A 15,368-nucleotide genomic window follows, 5' to 3' on the forward strand; every position below is an offset into this window, starting at 1 on the left:
TCCTGAGAAACAAGCTGGAGCTTTCAGGAGTAGACCAACACCTCACATGCTGGATAGTGGATTACCTCTCCAACCGTCCACAGTATGTGAGGACACAGGACTGTGTGTCAGGGACTGTCCTCTGCAGTGTGGGGGCCCCCCAGGGAATGGTGCTGGCACCGTTCCTCTTCACCCTTTATACAGCGGACTTTTCCCACCTGTCACCCACCTGCCACCTGCAGAAGTTCTCTGATGACTCTGCCATTGTCGGCCTCATCACAAATGGGGACGATAGGTTATACAGTCCACAAAATCCAGTCCTCAGGATTTTGTGGACTGGTGTCAGCAGAACCACCTGCTGATCAATGCGGATAAAACCAAGGAGCTGGTTGTGGACTTCCGTCGGTGCCCACACTCTCTCCCATCACCAGTGAACATCCAGGGAAGGGACATTGAGATGGTGACATCTTAAGTACCTGGGTGTTCATCTGAACAACAAAATGGACTGGACTCCCAACACCACTGCACTTTATAAAAAAGGACAGAGCAGACTCTACCTGCTCAGGAGGCTGAGGTCTTTTGGGGTGCGGTGGGCACTCCTGAAGACCTTCAATGACTCTGTGGTGGCCTCTGCCTGGTTCTATGGTGTAGTCTGCTGGGGGAGCAGCATCACAGCAGCTGACAGGAAGAGGCTGGACAAACTCATCAAGAAGGCCAGCTCTGTCCTGGGATGCCCTCTGGAACAGGTGGAGGAGGTGGGGGAAAGGAGGATGACAGCCAAGCTGTCCTCCATGACAGACAATGACTCCCACCCCCTCCAACACACACTGACTGCACTGAGGAGCTCCATCAGTGACAGGATGCTACATCCAAAGTGTGTGAAGGAGCGGTATCGCAGGTCTTTCCTTCCTGCAGCCATCAGACTTTACAATAGAAACTGCTCCAAGTAGGCGGTACAATAATCTGCATAACATTCTGTGCAATAACTGAACTGAACAATTTTTTGGGAAACAATCTGTGCAATAACCTGGGCAATAATCTGTGCAATATTTCAGTACATAAAAGCCTGTAATCTGTGCAATATTTCTTGGTAAACTGTGCAATATTTTAGGACATAAAAGTCTGTAAATACTATTCACGGTACACCCTTTTGTATATACTTTGTGTTAACTGCATGCACTTTGTCTTTTATTATTCTATTCTGTTATTGATGCTGCTGTGAAATTTGGAATTTCCCCTTGAGGGACGAATAAAGGAATATTGAATTGAATTGAATTGAATGAGCTCTTCTCTGGTGAAAGAGCTCTGGGTACGGTCACAGAAAACAGAGTGAAAACACAAAACAAAACCACAAATAATGTGCGCCAACACTCCGAGGCAGCCATCCGCGGTGCCATCTTGACACACACACAGTAGCTGTGTCCCAATTCAGCAGCTGCATCCTTTGGAGGGTGCATTTGAAGGCCGATTATGTCGTAACGCTGTACGCAGGCTGTCCCAATTCGTCCAAATTCGAAGGCTCCTCCAAATGCAGCTGACAAATGTGTCCTCCTTTTCCCTGTATTTGGAGGATGCATCGCTACTATCCTTCACAGCCTCCCATATCCCAAGATGCCTTGTGCACCGATTGTTTTTTTTAAACAATGGCGACCAACAGCAGCAGCAGCAGCACCGGCACCAGAGGTGGTGCAGAATACACATTTAAATGTAAGTTACAGGTTTTTGCTTAACGCCAGGAGCTCAAATGGCCTTAAAACCTCTAAATGGCTGTTAAAATACATAACGTTAATAACGCTAACACGTAGCCACCGGAATGTAGAGCCAGCTATGTGTTGTAACTTAAGGCTAACCTGTTGATATAAGGAGCTCAGTTAACTGTTAGCCTTATTAAAACCCTTCACTTACAAATGTTACAAGCTCAGATGTCAACTAATATCTTATTGTAACTGTGAAGATATTCACATCAGGTGAATTTGTTCTCGTAAGTTGTACGAGATGTTAATACATTTCACTCCTCTTACAAGTGACAGGAACTGTCCAGGCACATCTCAGCACCCAAAGCTGAATGCAGATGAACAAATAACATTAATGATGGGTTGTGAGCCCAGCTGTATTTCTAGGCTGTTAATACTGTAAAGGTTTGGATTGAATACAGCTAATATAGTTATAGAGTTAACTTGAGGAGCATTATTATTGTTATTGTTGTTATTATATCGAACAATAATTTTGTCTGTTGACAGAACAGAAAATATGCTTGACATGTCATTTTGTTGTAGGGAGCAAGGAGCAGACGGAGGAGTTTATTAAACTCCGTGGTAAAAACGACCACCTGTTTACAGGGGCCATAAACACGGCCACACTCGGATGGAGGTCACTGTTGAGGCATAGCCCATTTGTTCTCTATACATACTGTATTTGTATGTAGAAGTTACATAAATGAACCCAAATCCTGTACAAAGACCAAAGTACAAATATAATCTTTGGATCACATTTAATGAATGTTGTTTTTGGGTGGGGGTAGGAATTTTATGTCAGTCTTGATGTCACTTTTTGTGAATCTGTACATATCTGTGATAATGTGATCTTGTCTTTTTACCTTTTGTCATGCTTCTCTCATGTTTAGAACAATCCTGCAAAAATGGGCCTGGAGGGAAAGGTGGAGCCCCAACAGGCCAAAAAAATGGGACAACTTAAAGAAAAAATACAATGTATGTGCAGGTTTGGATAATGATAAGGAAACTACATTTTTTACCCAAGTTAATAAACACTTTGAAACGTAGAAAAAATCTCCAAGGCACTTTCGTTTTTTTACTCGCTAGTGTAGCTACAACGCAATGCTAATTTGTAGCCTCATCAAATGTGCCGTCTCCTCTGGTCTGAGTGCTTACATCGTTTCATCGTCTGGCAGTCCGACCGGTCCACAGCCTCCAGAGGGTAAAGAGCTATGGTATTTAGAAATAGCTTATCTTCCCACTGATCCCCGCCTGTCCTAATTGCCTCCATCCCTGAGGACACACCAGGGCCAGGTGCTGCAGTGGGTGGGCAGCATGACGAGGAAGAGGAGGAGGAGGATGAGGAGGAGGAGAGGCTACCAGGAACATCAGCAGCAGGAAGCAGAAAGAGAAGGGAAAGGGATGAGCTTTTGGAACTGATTAGGGAGGACATGCAATTGCAGAGGGAGGCCGAGGAAAGGAGAGAGAGAAGGAGAGAGAGAGCAGAGAGAGGATGGACAAACTTTTTGGTTTATTAGAGAGGATGATTGACAGGCATTGATTTTTAAATGTTTTTTTTTCTGATTACGTTCTGTGTTGTTTGATTTAAATTGTTAATTAAAAATATTGTGTTCTAAATTAAAATCTTATAACCTCGTTACATTATCTATTCCATTTCTCGTTTACAATATAAGTAGACTTTTGAACTACTTTTCGGTGACAACACAATTAGTTTATTTTTTTGTGATATTTACAGATATTTACAAAGATACAATATGAATATTTCTAACTATTTACAAGTGGGCATTCTTAAAATGTACAACTATTTACAAAAGATCAGCAGAAATGACTATTTACAGAGATTTGCATATTTACAGAGAACATATATATAGTTGAGGCTGAGCAGGAGTCCCTGGATTTGCTGCTTGACTGGATGGGATGCCACATGGAAGACCTTGGAGTCTTCTGGCTGTGAGTGGGACATCATCTGGGGGGTGGGGGGCCGGGGGTGGGGGATGCATGTCTCCACTGTCCACCACATCGTCCATCATTGGGGTTTGCAGGGGTTTCGATGGCTGCCATGTTACTAAAAATGTTTAAAAGAGAGGCAAGAATAAAAACACAAATTACTTCAACAAACTCAACTGTTTACAAAACACTTCAAATAGGAATAGCTTCAAAATTATAGTACTTGCCCTCTAAAGGTAATCATGGTCAAGTATACCCTCCTCCAGACAGACACCTCAGCAGACTGCTGGTCCCGCCAGCACCCAGGCAGATGTTGTGCAGGACATGGCACATGCTGTTGTGACCTGTAGAAAAGAAGAAAAAAAAAAAGATAAATTGAATGTAATTAAAATTAAATTTGAATTCACTTAATTTACTGGTGTTCACTATTTAACAATAATCAAAATTAATGGTTACCCGCCGTCTGCCAAGATGAAGTGCCCTGGGGGAGGGTAGATGCCACGCCTGTACAGTGGGCTGTGCCGGAGTACTCTGGAGTAGTGCACTGACCCCGGCCAGCCCACGTACGTATCAATGAAGCGGCCCTGATGGTCAAAAACAGACTACGAGATTATTGAAGCAAACTGTTTTCTGTTCCGATAACAGTGACCATCAGGGCCACTTGGAGGCTTGATTCTCACATGGCAGCCGTCGATTGCTCCAGCAGCTTTTTGAAAAGCTCTGTGTCTGGCCAGCCCTGCAAACCCCTGAGTTACTGCCGCCAGATCTTCTGCAGTCTTGGGGAGGTAGATGACCCTGTGGCGAATGCTCACCACCTCCTCAGTAACTTGATGACGATGTGGTGAACAGTGGAGCGAGGCATCCCAAACACCCTTGCCACCACCCTGTAGGATGTCCCACTCGCCAGCCAGAAGAGGAAGACCAAAGTCTCTATTGTGGCACCCCATCCATGTCACCTTTCCTGGTGGAGAAGTTCCAGCAGCACCACCAGGGACTCTCTGCTCAGCCTAAAATCATGTCTGGTGTCATGATTCTTTGAAAAAAAAACTTGCAGAACGGGAACACCGATGTTAATACGGCAGTACATTGGCCTTACCTGGATGGAGAACAGAGGGTAAGAACAATGTTACCTCCCCACGGCGCTCTCCCAGCCGGAGATAAACGAGCCGCTGGTGTTGCCGGAGCCGCCTCTCCTCTTCCTCCAACAAAAAATATATAAAAAAAAAACAAAATCAAAACTTCTGGCTCCATTGTCGTCTGTCTGTCATCTGTTACATTTTTGTCTCCGTACGTGTGTTTTTCCCGGGTTCGGAGGGACAAAGTTATGACGTCATGACGCAATCAGGAAATGCTCCGAAGGCTAGACCGTCCCATTTATCGATAGTTGATGCAGCCGATGGAGGAGCCTCCGAAGCTGTTGCTGAGACCGCTTAGGCTGGGTCCTCCGAAGGTTAACGTGTTCTAATTCAGGACCTGGATCTTAAGTCTGGATTTTTGGTCTAGAAGTCTCTATCAATTTTCCAATGCAGTTTAGATTAAACCTCTCCGACAAAAAAGTTTATTTGATTTTTATTTGCATAATGAAGTGTTTTTTGTCGCCATTTAGTTTGGCACACAAAAGACTTTAGTGGATAACCTTCTGACTGCCAGTAGTTCAAATTTGTCCTCTGTTGAAGACATTTGTAAACCTGAATATCTCCCACCCACTGCATACTACTGAATTAACTCCTTTTGCTATCTACAGAAAACATTTAGGGTTTTTCATTTATACCAAATGTAAAGGGGTGGGGCGTACCTTTCTCTTTCTCATTAAGGAAAATGGCGTCCATCAGTGCATAAATGCATTTTATGGAAAGAGGAAAAGTAAGTGCATAATACTTTTTACTGAGCGAATTTACTGGCTTGAAATGTTGCATATTTTAGAGAAGTGTCTTAACAACACATTGAAACATTGTCTGAATTATTTTGATTTGTATTGTATTGTTTTTTTAGTGTAGTATTTAAGTGTTTAAAAAATTCCTGTAAAAAAAAAATTGCCCTGTTTTGGGTTTTCTCATCTGTAACCACCTCCTCAATTGATGCAAGCATACACTCCTTGATACATTCCACATCTAGAAATGGCTTTTCTTTTTGATTAATTTGATTAATATCCATGCCACTCATGGCGACGCTGATGTAGCTCTCTCTTGCACTGTAAATGCCCAAAACAGGGTGCAATGTCTTAAGTCCAAAATTAGACCCAAAATCATCAAAGTCAAATGAAAATGTGGTGTCAAAATTAACGTGGGTTGTTTCAAACTCCACTCTCAAGTTCTATTCATCACACGCTGATATGCAATTGATACAGATTTGAATTACCTATTTTGTGAGTGAACATTTTTTTATAAAGACAAATTTTGTGTTACTAACCAGAATAAAACAACAGCCACAAAAGCACCTGCGAAGGTGAGAGCGAAGAGTAGACCATGTGCCAGCCAGGAATGACTTTTAAATAAATTGAAATTAAATTGACTGTCCCGGCACATACAGGGATAGTTGTGACACAGTGTGGCAGGAGAAAGGGAGAGATGACACAATAATTAAAAAAAAAAGTTTAAACAATAATTGCTCAAACTGACCTTAAATATTACCTTGCAGGCTGGACACACCCCCCGGGCTGCCAATAGATTAGCACTGCAGTATGATATTGGCTGCATGAACATGTACAGTTTCTCAGTCTTACAAAAGAAACTGCCTTTACCCACTTTTCACCTATAATTCAAGATCAGCTCGTAACAGGTCAATCACTAATAGAATGGAGATCTCTATCTGGCCACAACTGATGTATACTGTAAGTTATTTCCAAACGCCTGTGAAACCTGCATTTAAAACGCAACCTGCTCTGGTGAGTTAGTTGTGTAGTGTATTGACCAAAATTATATAGAATATCTTTACAACTTTAATTTAGGTTTAGATTCAAGCAGTATTCCATATATAATACAATCCTGTCAACAAGTATGCAACATACCAAAGACACTGTTGTCTGTCTATAAAAACTGAACGAAGATCATTTGGTCATTACAACATCTGAACTAATAGTAGGAGTAAGGGTTTTAAGGGCATTGATGTTGTATGACTTCCTACATGCATGCTTTAAAGATTTTGCTACCAAGAAACCGCAGACCAACACCCCTGTAGGGTATTGGAGGGATGTGGTGTTTCAGTGTGATAACAGTGACTTACGCATTGGAAGTTCCCTTTTGACCACAGAACTGGCCATAGCTGTCTGTTGGATGGAGCACTTTCTTGGGATCCCCATGTAACCAGGCTGGACAGCCAAAGAGACAGACATATAGATGGACAGACACACAAGACAGATCATTATACAGAGGAACAGGAGGCATTATAGGATCCTATGTGCAATTATACAGGTTGAAGACTAGGTTTAGACCCATTTGTTACAATAATATAATATATCTGAATATTTATTTATGTTGCATTGTATAAAAAGGTACCAAATGTGAAACAATAGCAGATTTTTATGCCCAAACTGAAGATCTTGAAAACTGTCTTAGACAAAGAGGATGTAAAGAGACTTGGATTAAGTGCCTCATCGCATTTTTCAACCTGTCAGAAACTGAATGCTGTGCTAATACGAACAGAAGCAATAACATCAATAACATGCTATTCCGCACACAAAACTATCACATTCAGTCACCAACACAACATTAAAGTATACACACACACACACACACACACACACACACACACACACACACACACACACACACACACACAAACACACACACACAAACACACATACACCGATGGAAGGAGGGAAGGATGAGACAGAAAAGAAATGAAGGCTAAGTACAAGGTAGAGACAGAGGTATACTTGAGAGAGTGAGGGTGATGTCATCGGATTTTGGAAAGTCTGTATAAGTATGTGTGCACCTGTGAGTGTGTTTGACTATCTATTTATATCTGTGTGCATTCTCTTATTTAATTTCACCCTTACATTCACATACAGTACATCCACAGACAGGTGAAAATGAGCTAGTGGGGTTAACGCATGCATAGCTGTGTGTAAAGCAGGATTAGTGGATTTATGTCCTCTTAACAGAGATGGGGGGACTCGAGTGGATGACTTGACTCGAGTCGGACTCGAGTTGCCATATTTGTGACTTGTGACTCACTTGATCAACATGAACTTAAGACTTGACTTGACTTTGACTTGCCTCTCCTGACCTGTGACTTGACTTAGACTTGAGTCATGTGACTTGCCAAGTCATTAAATTCTTGTTGAAATTTTTTTTTTTTAAAAAATCAACAAATAAATTATTAGATGATGAACATTGCTTTATTGTGCGTGAGTGCTCTTGACCTGTAGCATATCAGCAAACCTGGCAACCCCTCTCTACAACGCGACAAGCGACGCACCTGCTGCGGACGGAGTGATCAGATTGGACAGAGAGCATGGCAGAGATGGAAGGCACCAACGTCGTCCCGAAAGTTGTACAGTTTGCTTTCAAAGATTAAACGACAACACAACAGAAAAGAGGAGCTGTCTGCAAAATCTGCAACGTTAAAATCACAGATACTGCGAGCACCACATCAAATTTTATCCGACATCTAAAGACAATACACAAAGAAAGGTGAGTAACGTTAACATGCTGTGAAGCTTGCTAGATGGATTAAGTTAACATCTTGACTATTGTTTTTTCGCCATTTGGCTGCTGACAAGAGAGTACTAGGCCAGTGGCTTGATAACATTTTGCTATCGACGATTCCGTACTTCAGTTAAAAAAAGAGAGAGAGACCGAAATGGCTAAAATTGCAAATCTGGCGGCAACTAACGTTAGCTGCTAGTCAAGTGGCGCTAGTACCGGTAGCTAGCTCTCACACCATAACTGACTACGTTAGCATATTTGCCTTTATGGATACTAGTGTTGTCCCCCCCTCCCATTTTTCCCAGAGTTGTTGTCTTTTTCCATCATCTGTCCTGTGAAGAAGACACTCTCTTCCAGGACACAGACACACCCCCATAGACATAATACACGTAGACTCCTCATTACGAGCTGGAGCGTAATCCAGCGTCGCCGCCATATTGGGTGGGTCTCCGCTAGCACCAGAGCCAACCGAAGTCAACATAAAGAGCGCAACTATGCCCCCTATTTATTTTATTTTATTTTATTTTATTTTATTTTATTTTATTTTATTTTATTTTATTTTATTTTATTTTATTTTATTTTATTTAGCTTTCCAGCCCCAGTTGCAAGCTTAACAGGGTAGTGTAAGACGCTGGAATGACCTGAAATTTTAAAGCTTACTTTTCCAGGCCTTAAAAAAAAGAAAGAAGGAAAAGATGTACTGAGCAGGTATATATGGGAGCTTTGTATGTATGTATATGTGTTAAAATAAAAGTGTATATCACAAACATCAGCAGTTTCAGTCCAGGCTATTATGGAATCTTTGTCATCCTAAAGCTGTGAACAGTTGTTTAAATTTAGAGAGAGAGAGAGAGAGAGAGAGAGAAATCAAATGAACAATCAAACTGTTTCTTTATTAGAATATAAAATTAATTAATTTATACATTGATTAATGTGCCATACCATATGTCTGTATTATGCTCTTTAACAAAGTATTTCAGCATGAAAGCACGTGTTTTTAATGTGTGACAGCGTCCTGTATCATAACTACATCTCTGCCGTTTGGAACAAACCAAACCGTGTGAAAATCGGGTAAAAATTAGAGGAGTTATGATGATTATAGTGGCTGGACATACACCTTCCTCCGTAGAAATAAATGCACTGGGGACGCATGGGAGACCCATCCAAGATGGCGGCCGCGCTGAACGTCAGCTCCAGTAGGAAGCGTCAGTCAATGAGGCGTCAACGTAATTATGTCAAATTTCGGAAGAGGACAAATTTCGAGCAATTTTTAATTCAACCCCGATTACTGTCGGCTGTAACCATGCCGATCTCTCTCTCTCTCTCTCTCTCTCTCTCTCTCTCTCTCTCTCTCTCTCTTGCGTTCATGAACCAACAGGTATAGGAATTTTCAGCAGTTCTGAACTTATAACAGCATAACGCAATATAACATTGAAGTTGGTACACTAATTGTTTTAACAAACATGCTAATTTTGTTATTTATTCATTCATGGGTTTAATAAATGTATTTCTATCCATCCATAAATGTATATATTGTAGAAACTCTACTGTTATATTTGTGTCATGCTGTTAAGTGCAGAACTCAAAAGTTCCTACTGTTAGCTGCCATGCACTTGCCATTTACATGCAAAATATCTACATGCCTGCCTAGAATGAGGCTGTATGGAATCAAAACTTTATTCTCAGATGTTTTGACCACTTTGTAGGCAGTAATGACAAACTGTGCAATGAATACAAGAGTTTAAAATGTATCTTTTTTCTCCCTCTGTCCCAATGTTTAGGTATGAAGAATACCTTCGCTCAAAAGTAACTACAGCAGACTGTAGTCAGCCGCAGATCTCCCAGTTCATCACATGCAACAAGCAACACTACACTTCGAGTCATCCCCAGCAGAATGCTATCACACGTTCAATACTCTCAGACCTGGTTATTGACTGCAACTTACCATTGTCCATCATAGAGCACCTAAGTTTTCGTCACTTCTTGTCTGTTGTTGACACAAGGTACAGCCCTGTAAGCCGAAGAACTCTGACTTCAAAATTAGATGATGTGGTGCTGGACAAACAGACAAAACTTAAGAGAATGTGTCAGTTACAGTTGACATCTGATTGGATCGCAAGATACGGGGCTTCCTAGGAGTTACTGGTCACTGGTTGGAACGTGGAGAAGCAGGAATCGTCCTGAAATCCGCTTTGCTGGCTTGTAACAGGTTCAGCGGTTCCCATACAAGTGAAAAAATTTGTGACGAATTCGAGCAAATATGTGAGGAGTACCAAGTCAGAAGAAAGCTATTGCACATTATATGTGATAATGCTGCAAACATGAGGAAAGCTTTCAGCACTTGTTTTCCACAACATGGAGATGATGAGGAAGAAGAGGATGAAGGAGTTGAGGATGATAACTTGTGGACTAACTTGCCAGATGAAGACCAAGAGAGGGTGGAGCTTTTTCTCCAAACTAAATCTCAGACAAGACAGCAGTGTTTTTCCCCATACGCTTCAGTTAGTTGTGGGGGATGGCTTGAGAGACACAAAAATAGCCAATGCAGCTCTTGCAAAGGCCTGCAAGCTGAGCAATTTGCTCCACAGCAGTACTTCCTTCAAGGACATTTTTGAGCGTGAGTTTGGGCATTCTGGCATCCCATCTTCAGTTGTCACACGTTGGAACTCAATGCTTAGACAACTGAAAGCGGTACTGAAATGTGATGCCACGAAGCTCACAGCCGTGCTTCGAGAGTCTGGCCACAAGGAGACAGCATTCACATCCAGAGAATGGAGTCAAATTCAGGAGTTGGTGCGTGTCCTTGAGCCTTTTGCCCAGACCACTGACCTCACTCAAGGTGAAAAAGTGGTAACCATAAGTGCAGTAGCCCCGTGTGTACTCTCCCTCAACCATCATCTTGAAAAATTAAAAGGCAGCATGTGCTACTTGGGAAGCTTCATCAACACCTTGCAGACATCTCTTCAAAGGAGGTTTAAAGGGATCTTCGTCAATGTGAAGATGGCAGAAAACTCCCCATCTGATAGCCAGCCATTGCCCTTCTCTGACCCACTGTATCTGAAGGCAGCCATGCTGGATCCTTCTTTTGGCAGCATGTGGGTGACACATGATGTTTTGGTTCCCGACCACACTAAGGAGGAGGTGTCAAAGATGATCAAAGGTATGTTATAGCTTTACAGTAAATACATGAGTGATTTTGCCTGGTTAGCCCATCTAAAAAATGGGCTTTATAAAAAAATGTCATACACATCATGAGTGATTTTGTTTGTGCTTTTTCTTTGCTCAAAAATTGATTCTCCAAGAGGCAAGCAAAGTGGCGCCAACTCCATGCGGAGAAGAGGAGGAAGAGGTCGAGGACACAGAGCCTTCGTCGGGCCTTTTTGCATCCTACCATAGGAAGAGGCAAAAGAAGGATTCCGCTTCAACACCACATATGCAGCTTACACACTTTTTGGACATTTGTAGTGAACAAGACTGCCTGCATTTCTGGACACTAAACAGACACACCCTTCCTTCTCTCTTCGAGGTTGTGGTAAGACTGTTGCATATTCCTGCATCCAGCGCGCCAGTAGAGCGTGTTTTCAGCCATGGTGGTGTGATCATGCGACCTCATCATTCCCAACTCAGTGCAAAAGTGTTGACTAATCTGATTTTTTGCAAGTGTAATAGCCATTGGTAATGGCTCATAACTCAAGATATTCTGATGCTCTCTTAGGCACACACACCACATGCTGTTCCCTACCACTCTCTCTCTCTCTCTCTCTCTCTCTCACACACAGACATGATAATCATCTTATAATTTCAGACCATAGTAAAGGTAGCAGAGGCAAATATGAAGGGTATTTACAGGCATGAAGTGCACAAAAGCAACTTCAAAGGACAATTCATACATTAATGGGGCTGAGTGTGCAGGTTACAGATTGAGTGTCTCTTTGTGGATAGACATAATTGCCAGAAAGCCCACAGCTAGAACTGCTACCCTGACATCAAATTCCAGGAATGTAGTCTTGTGACAACAGTGGAGTTCTGGTCTCTCCCCAGAATCACCTGCGAACACAGACTGTCACATGCTGAGAATGGACCTTGTGAGGCATGTCAAGGTGCTTTGGAATCTTTGCATGCTTTGACTTGACTGTATGAATATATGCACATAGTCACGAATATGCTCGAACAAACTCGAAGCAACGCTGCTTATCAAGCCACGCACTGAGGACCAGGCGCCCAGCACAGCCACAGGGACTTGAACTTCTAGCCTGAATCCCAGCATCTCACCCAACGTTGTCTGGCAGCAGGGCCCTTCTTGAGTTAGGAAAACCACAGTTCACCACTCTCAGGGTGAGACTGAACACTCCCCTCCCTCTCTGAATCAGTGCTGTACACCTCTCACCCTGCTCTGCAATGATATCTCTGTCTGAAATGCCAAGCCGTGTACACACACACACGGTACACTTATATACTGTAAAATTCCAATAACCTAGTTCTGAATACTCACTCACTTATACATACACTCACATTTGTGTTGAATTAAGTGCATTATAACTGTTCCAGTGTTTCTTTTCATATACAGTACAGTATGTGATTGTTGCCACTCATACCTGACCACAAAATAAGCAATTCAGTATTTCAATCTGTGTGGACATTCAGTTACACTTTCATGTTTATTGATGTTTATTGTTACACACACAATTATACATATCACAGTAATGTGGTTGTGTCATCTTTTTTAAGTAATAAAAAGCTGTTTGAAATTCATTCATATTGAGCTGATTCATTAACTTATCAGCTTACTTTAAAAAGAAAAGATATTGACTCTGAAAAATAGGATTGGTGAAATACAGACAATTGAAAAAAGTAATTAATTTGATAATGACTTGATTTGTGACTTGACTTGACTTGCTTGACTAAAGCTATGCTTGGACTTGACTTGCTTGATCCTCCTTACAGACGACTTGGGACTTACTTGAGACTTGAGGGGTAAGACTTGTGACTTACTTGGGACTTGCATGTGTGGGACTTGCCCCCATCTCTGCCTCTTAATGGGATGATGTCACTAGTAGTCTGCCGTAACACACACCAGAGGATACGTGTTATGATCCACTTACTTTGAACTCCATTAGTATGTCTGCTCCATACAAGTATGTCTGCTCCATACAAGTATGCTGCTCTTTGGGAATGAACTCATACGGGGTATGAGGTGACACACCTTGCCTTAACGTCAAACATAACCTAAGCTAACCTTAACCATAGTTTTAATCCTAAATTTAATTATGGGGACTCTCATTTTGTCCTCAAGAGGAAGGCGCGTTCCCACAATGTGACTGTATCAACAGATTTGTGTTCACACACTCTCTCTCTCTTCATGAGGACATTCATTGACTTAATGCATTCCCTATCTCCTTACCCTGAACTTAACCTCAACCTAAACCCAATTCTAACCTAGCCCTTAAATCCAAGTCCTATTCTTAATTTTTCTTTTCTTTTCTTTTTTTCTTTTTTTGGCCATGTCTTGTAATAAATCCTTTGAACTGTTTTGACTTTGTCGTCTGCATTTGGGTCCATGTTTTCTTGTTTACCATATGCTTTTGGAAGCTCCAGGTGTGGACCAACTGTTAAATGGAATGGCTAATTTTAAGAAGAACATGTTTGCTAAATTGTATTTTGTTCATTGGTTTCCATACTGGGCTTAGCATGAAGCCTGTTAGTCCACAGTCCTAACCCACAGTCTACTAGTTTACAGTCTGCACCTGAACCTGCTAGCCTCCAACTGGTTCACTTCCAGTCTGTTCCTCGACTTGTGAGCATCCAGCCCACTAGCCTCCAGTCTGCACCTCTGCCTGTCAACCACCAGTCTGCTAGCCTCCTGCCAGCTCCAGCACCTAATCTGGCTAAACCATGGCCTGGTAGAGTTCTGCCAGCACCAGCTCCTAAGTGGGCTAGCTATCAACCAGCTAGCCAGTTGCCAGCCATGTCCTGCTGCCCAGTGTCCCATCTGATGTCTCTACAGTGCCTGCGTTGAGCACTGCTCCTGGTTCTGCTGATGCCTTGTCTGCTCCAGTCTGAGTTGGACGTCTTCAAAGTTCCTGAGTTTGATGTCTCTTCAACTCTTGGGTCAGCCGGCACCATGTCAGTTCATGGTTTCCAATGTCGGTGGTCTTGCCAAAAACTGTTCCTGGTTGCCATTCAGTGGTCCAACCAACACCTGTTCCCCTACTTTGGTGACCTTCTGTCCAACCTCCAGAGGGCTTCTGCCTTCACCATTGGCCTCCTGCCCATCAATTATTCAATCAATGTTTATTTCAGACTCAAAAGTAGGTCCATATAAAAATAATACAAACAAACAACATCAAAAACAAACAAGACAAAAACACACACACCTAAAATACATATAGACATGCTCGCCTGTGTCTCCAGAAACCAGAATAATATCTGGTTGTCACGGGGTTCTCCTTTAAAACACAGGCGTAGTCGGAAATACACTGTTGGTGTTATTTTATTTGCCGGCCTCCCCAGGTGCAAACATATTTACAAAAAAGTGAAATGCAGAAAAAAAAAGAAAATAGAACAAAGTTCAAATGATATTCTAGAAAAAAAAAAGTCCTTCAGTAACTCACAGTAGTATATTTTCCCTTCAAAGAAATCACTCACACAGTCTCGAGATCAAACACTGTTACCTCCTCTGTAACCAAGTCAAGACTCTCGATCTAGGGCTGAGCAACCTCCTTTTAAACCAGTTGCCCCTCCCACTAGGCTCGGTATACACATAAAAAAAAACATATTCAACATTTTCCTTAACCCTATTCATATATTTAGTCTCCCAACTTCCACTATAAATAGAGCAAAAAATAGTTTTTATGTTCACAAATGTTCCCCTTTAACCATCCTTAGTTATTCATCACAAAATTCAACTTTACAAACAAAACAAATAATAACGTAGGTCACATGATCATAAAACGCGCGAAGACAGACTATTTAATGTAGCTGTCAGTTACGCCCCTGTTTGGCCAACCAAACTAACGACAGCGTGAGAGAGCAGGATGGACACACAGCACATCTCCACATG

The 15,368-nt window shown here is 42.0% G+C and overlaps 1 protein-coding gene across 1 annotated transcript in view; it reads right to left on the reverse strand.

Moving 5' to 3' along the window:
- The window catches only part of LOC139339140 (choline transporter-like protein 5-A), a 167,729-nt gene that overhangs the window by 60,366 nt on the left and 91,995 nt on the right, over positions 1-15,368 (reverse strand). Inside the window, exon 4 of the mRNA XM_070974623.1 lies at positions 6,882-6,966. Within this exon, the coding sequence (XP_070830724.1) occupies positions 6,882-6,966 (85 nt within the window). The remainder of the gene's footprint in view (positions 1-6,881; positions 6,967-15,368) is intronic.

This window comes from Chaetodon trifascialis, chromosome 11 (assembly GCF_039877785.1).
Source record: "Chaetodon trifascialis isolate fChaTrf1 chromosome 11, fChaTrf1.hap1, whole genome shotgun sequence".
In the NCBI taxonomy this organism is placed as follows: domain Eukaryota; kingdom Metazoa; phylum Chordata; class Actinopteri; order Chaetodontiformes; family Chaetodontidae; genus Chaetodon; species Chaetodon trifascialis.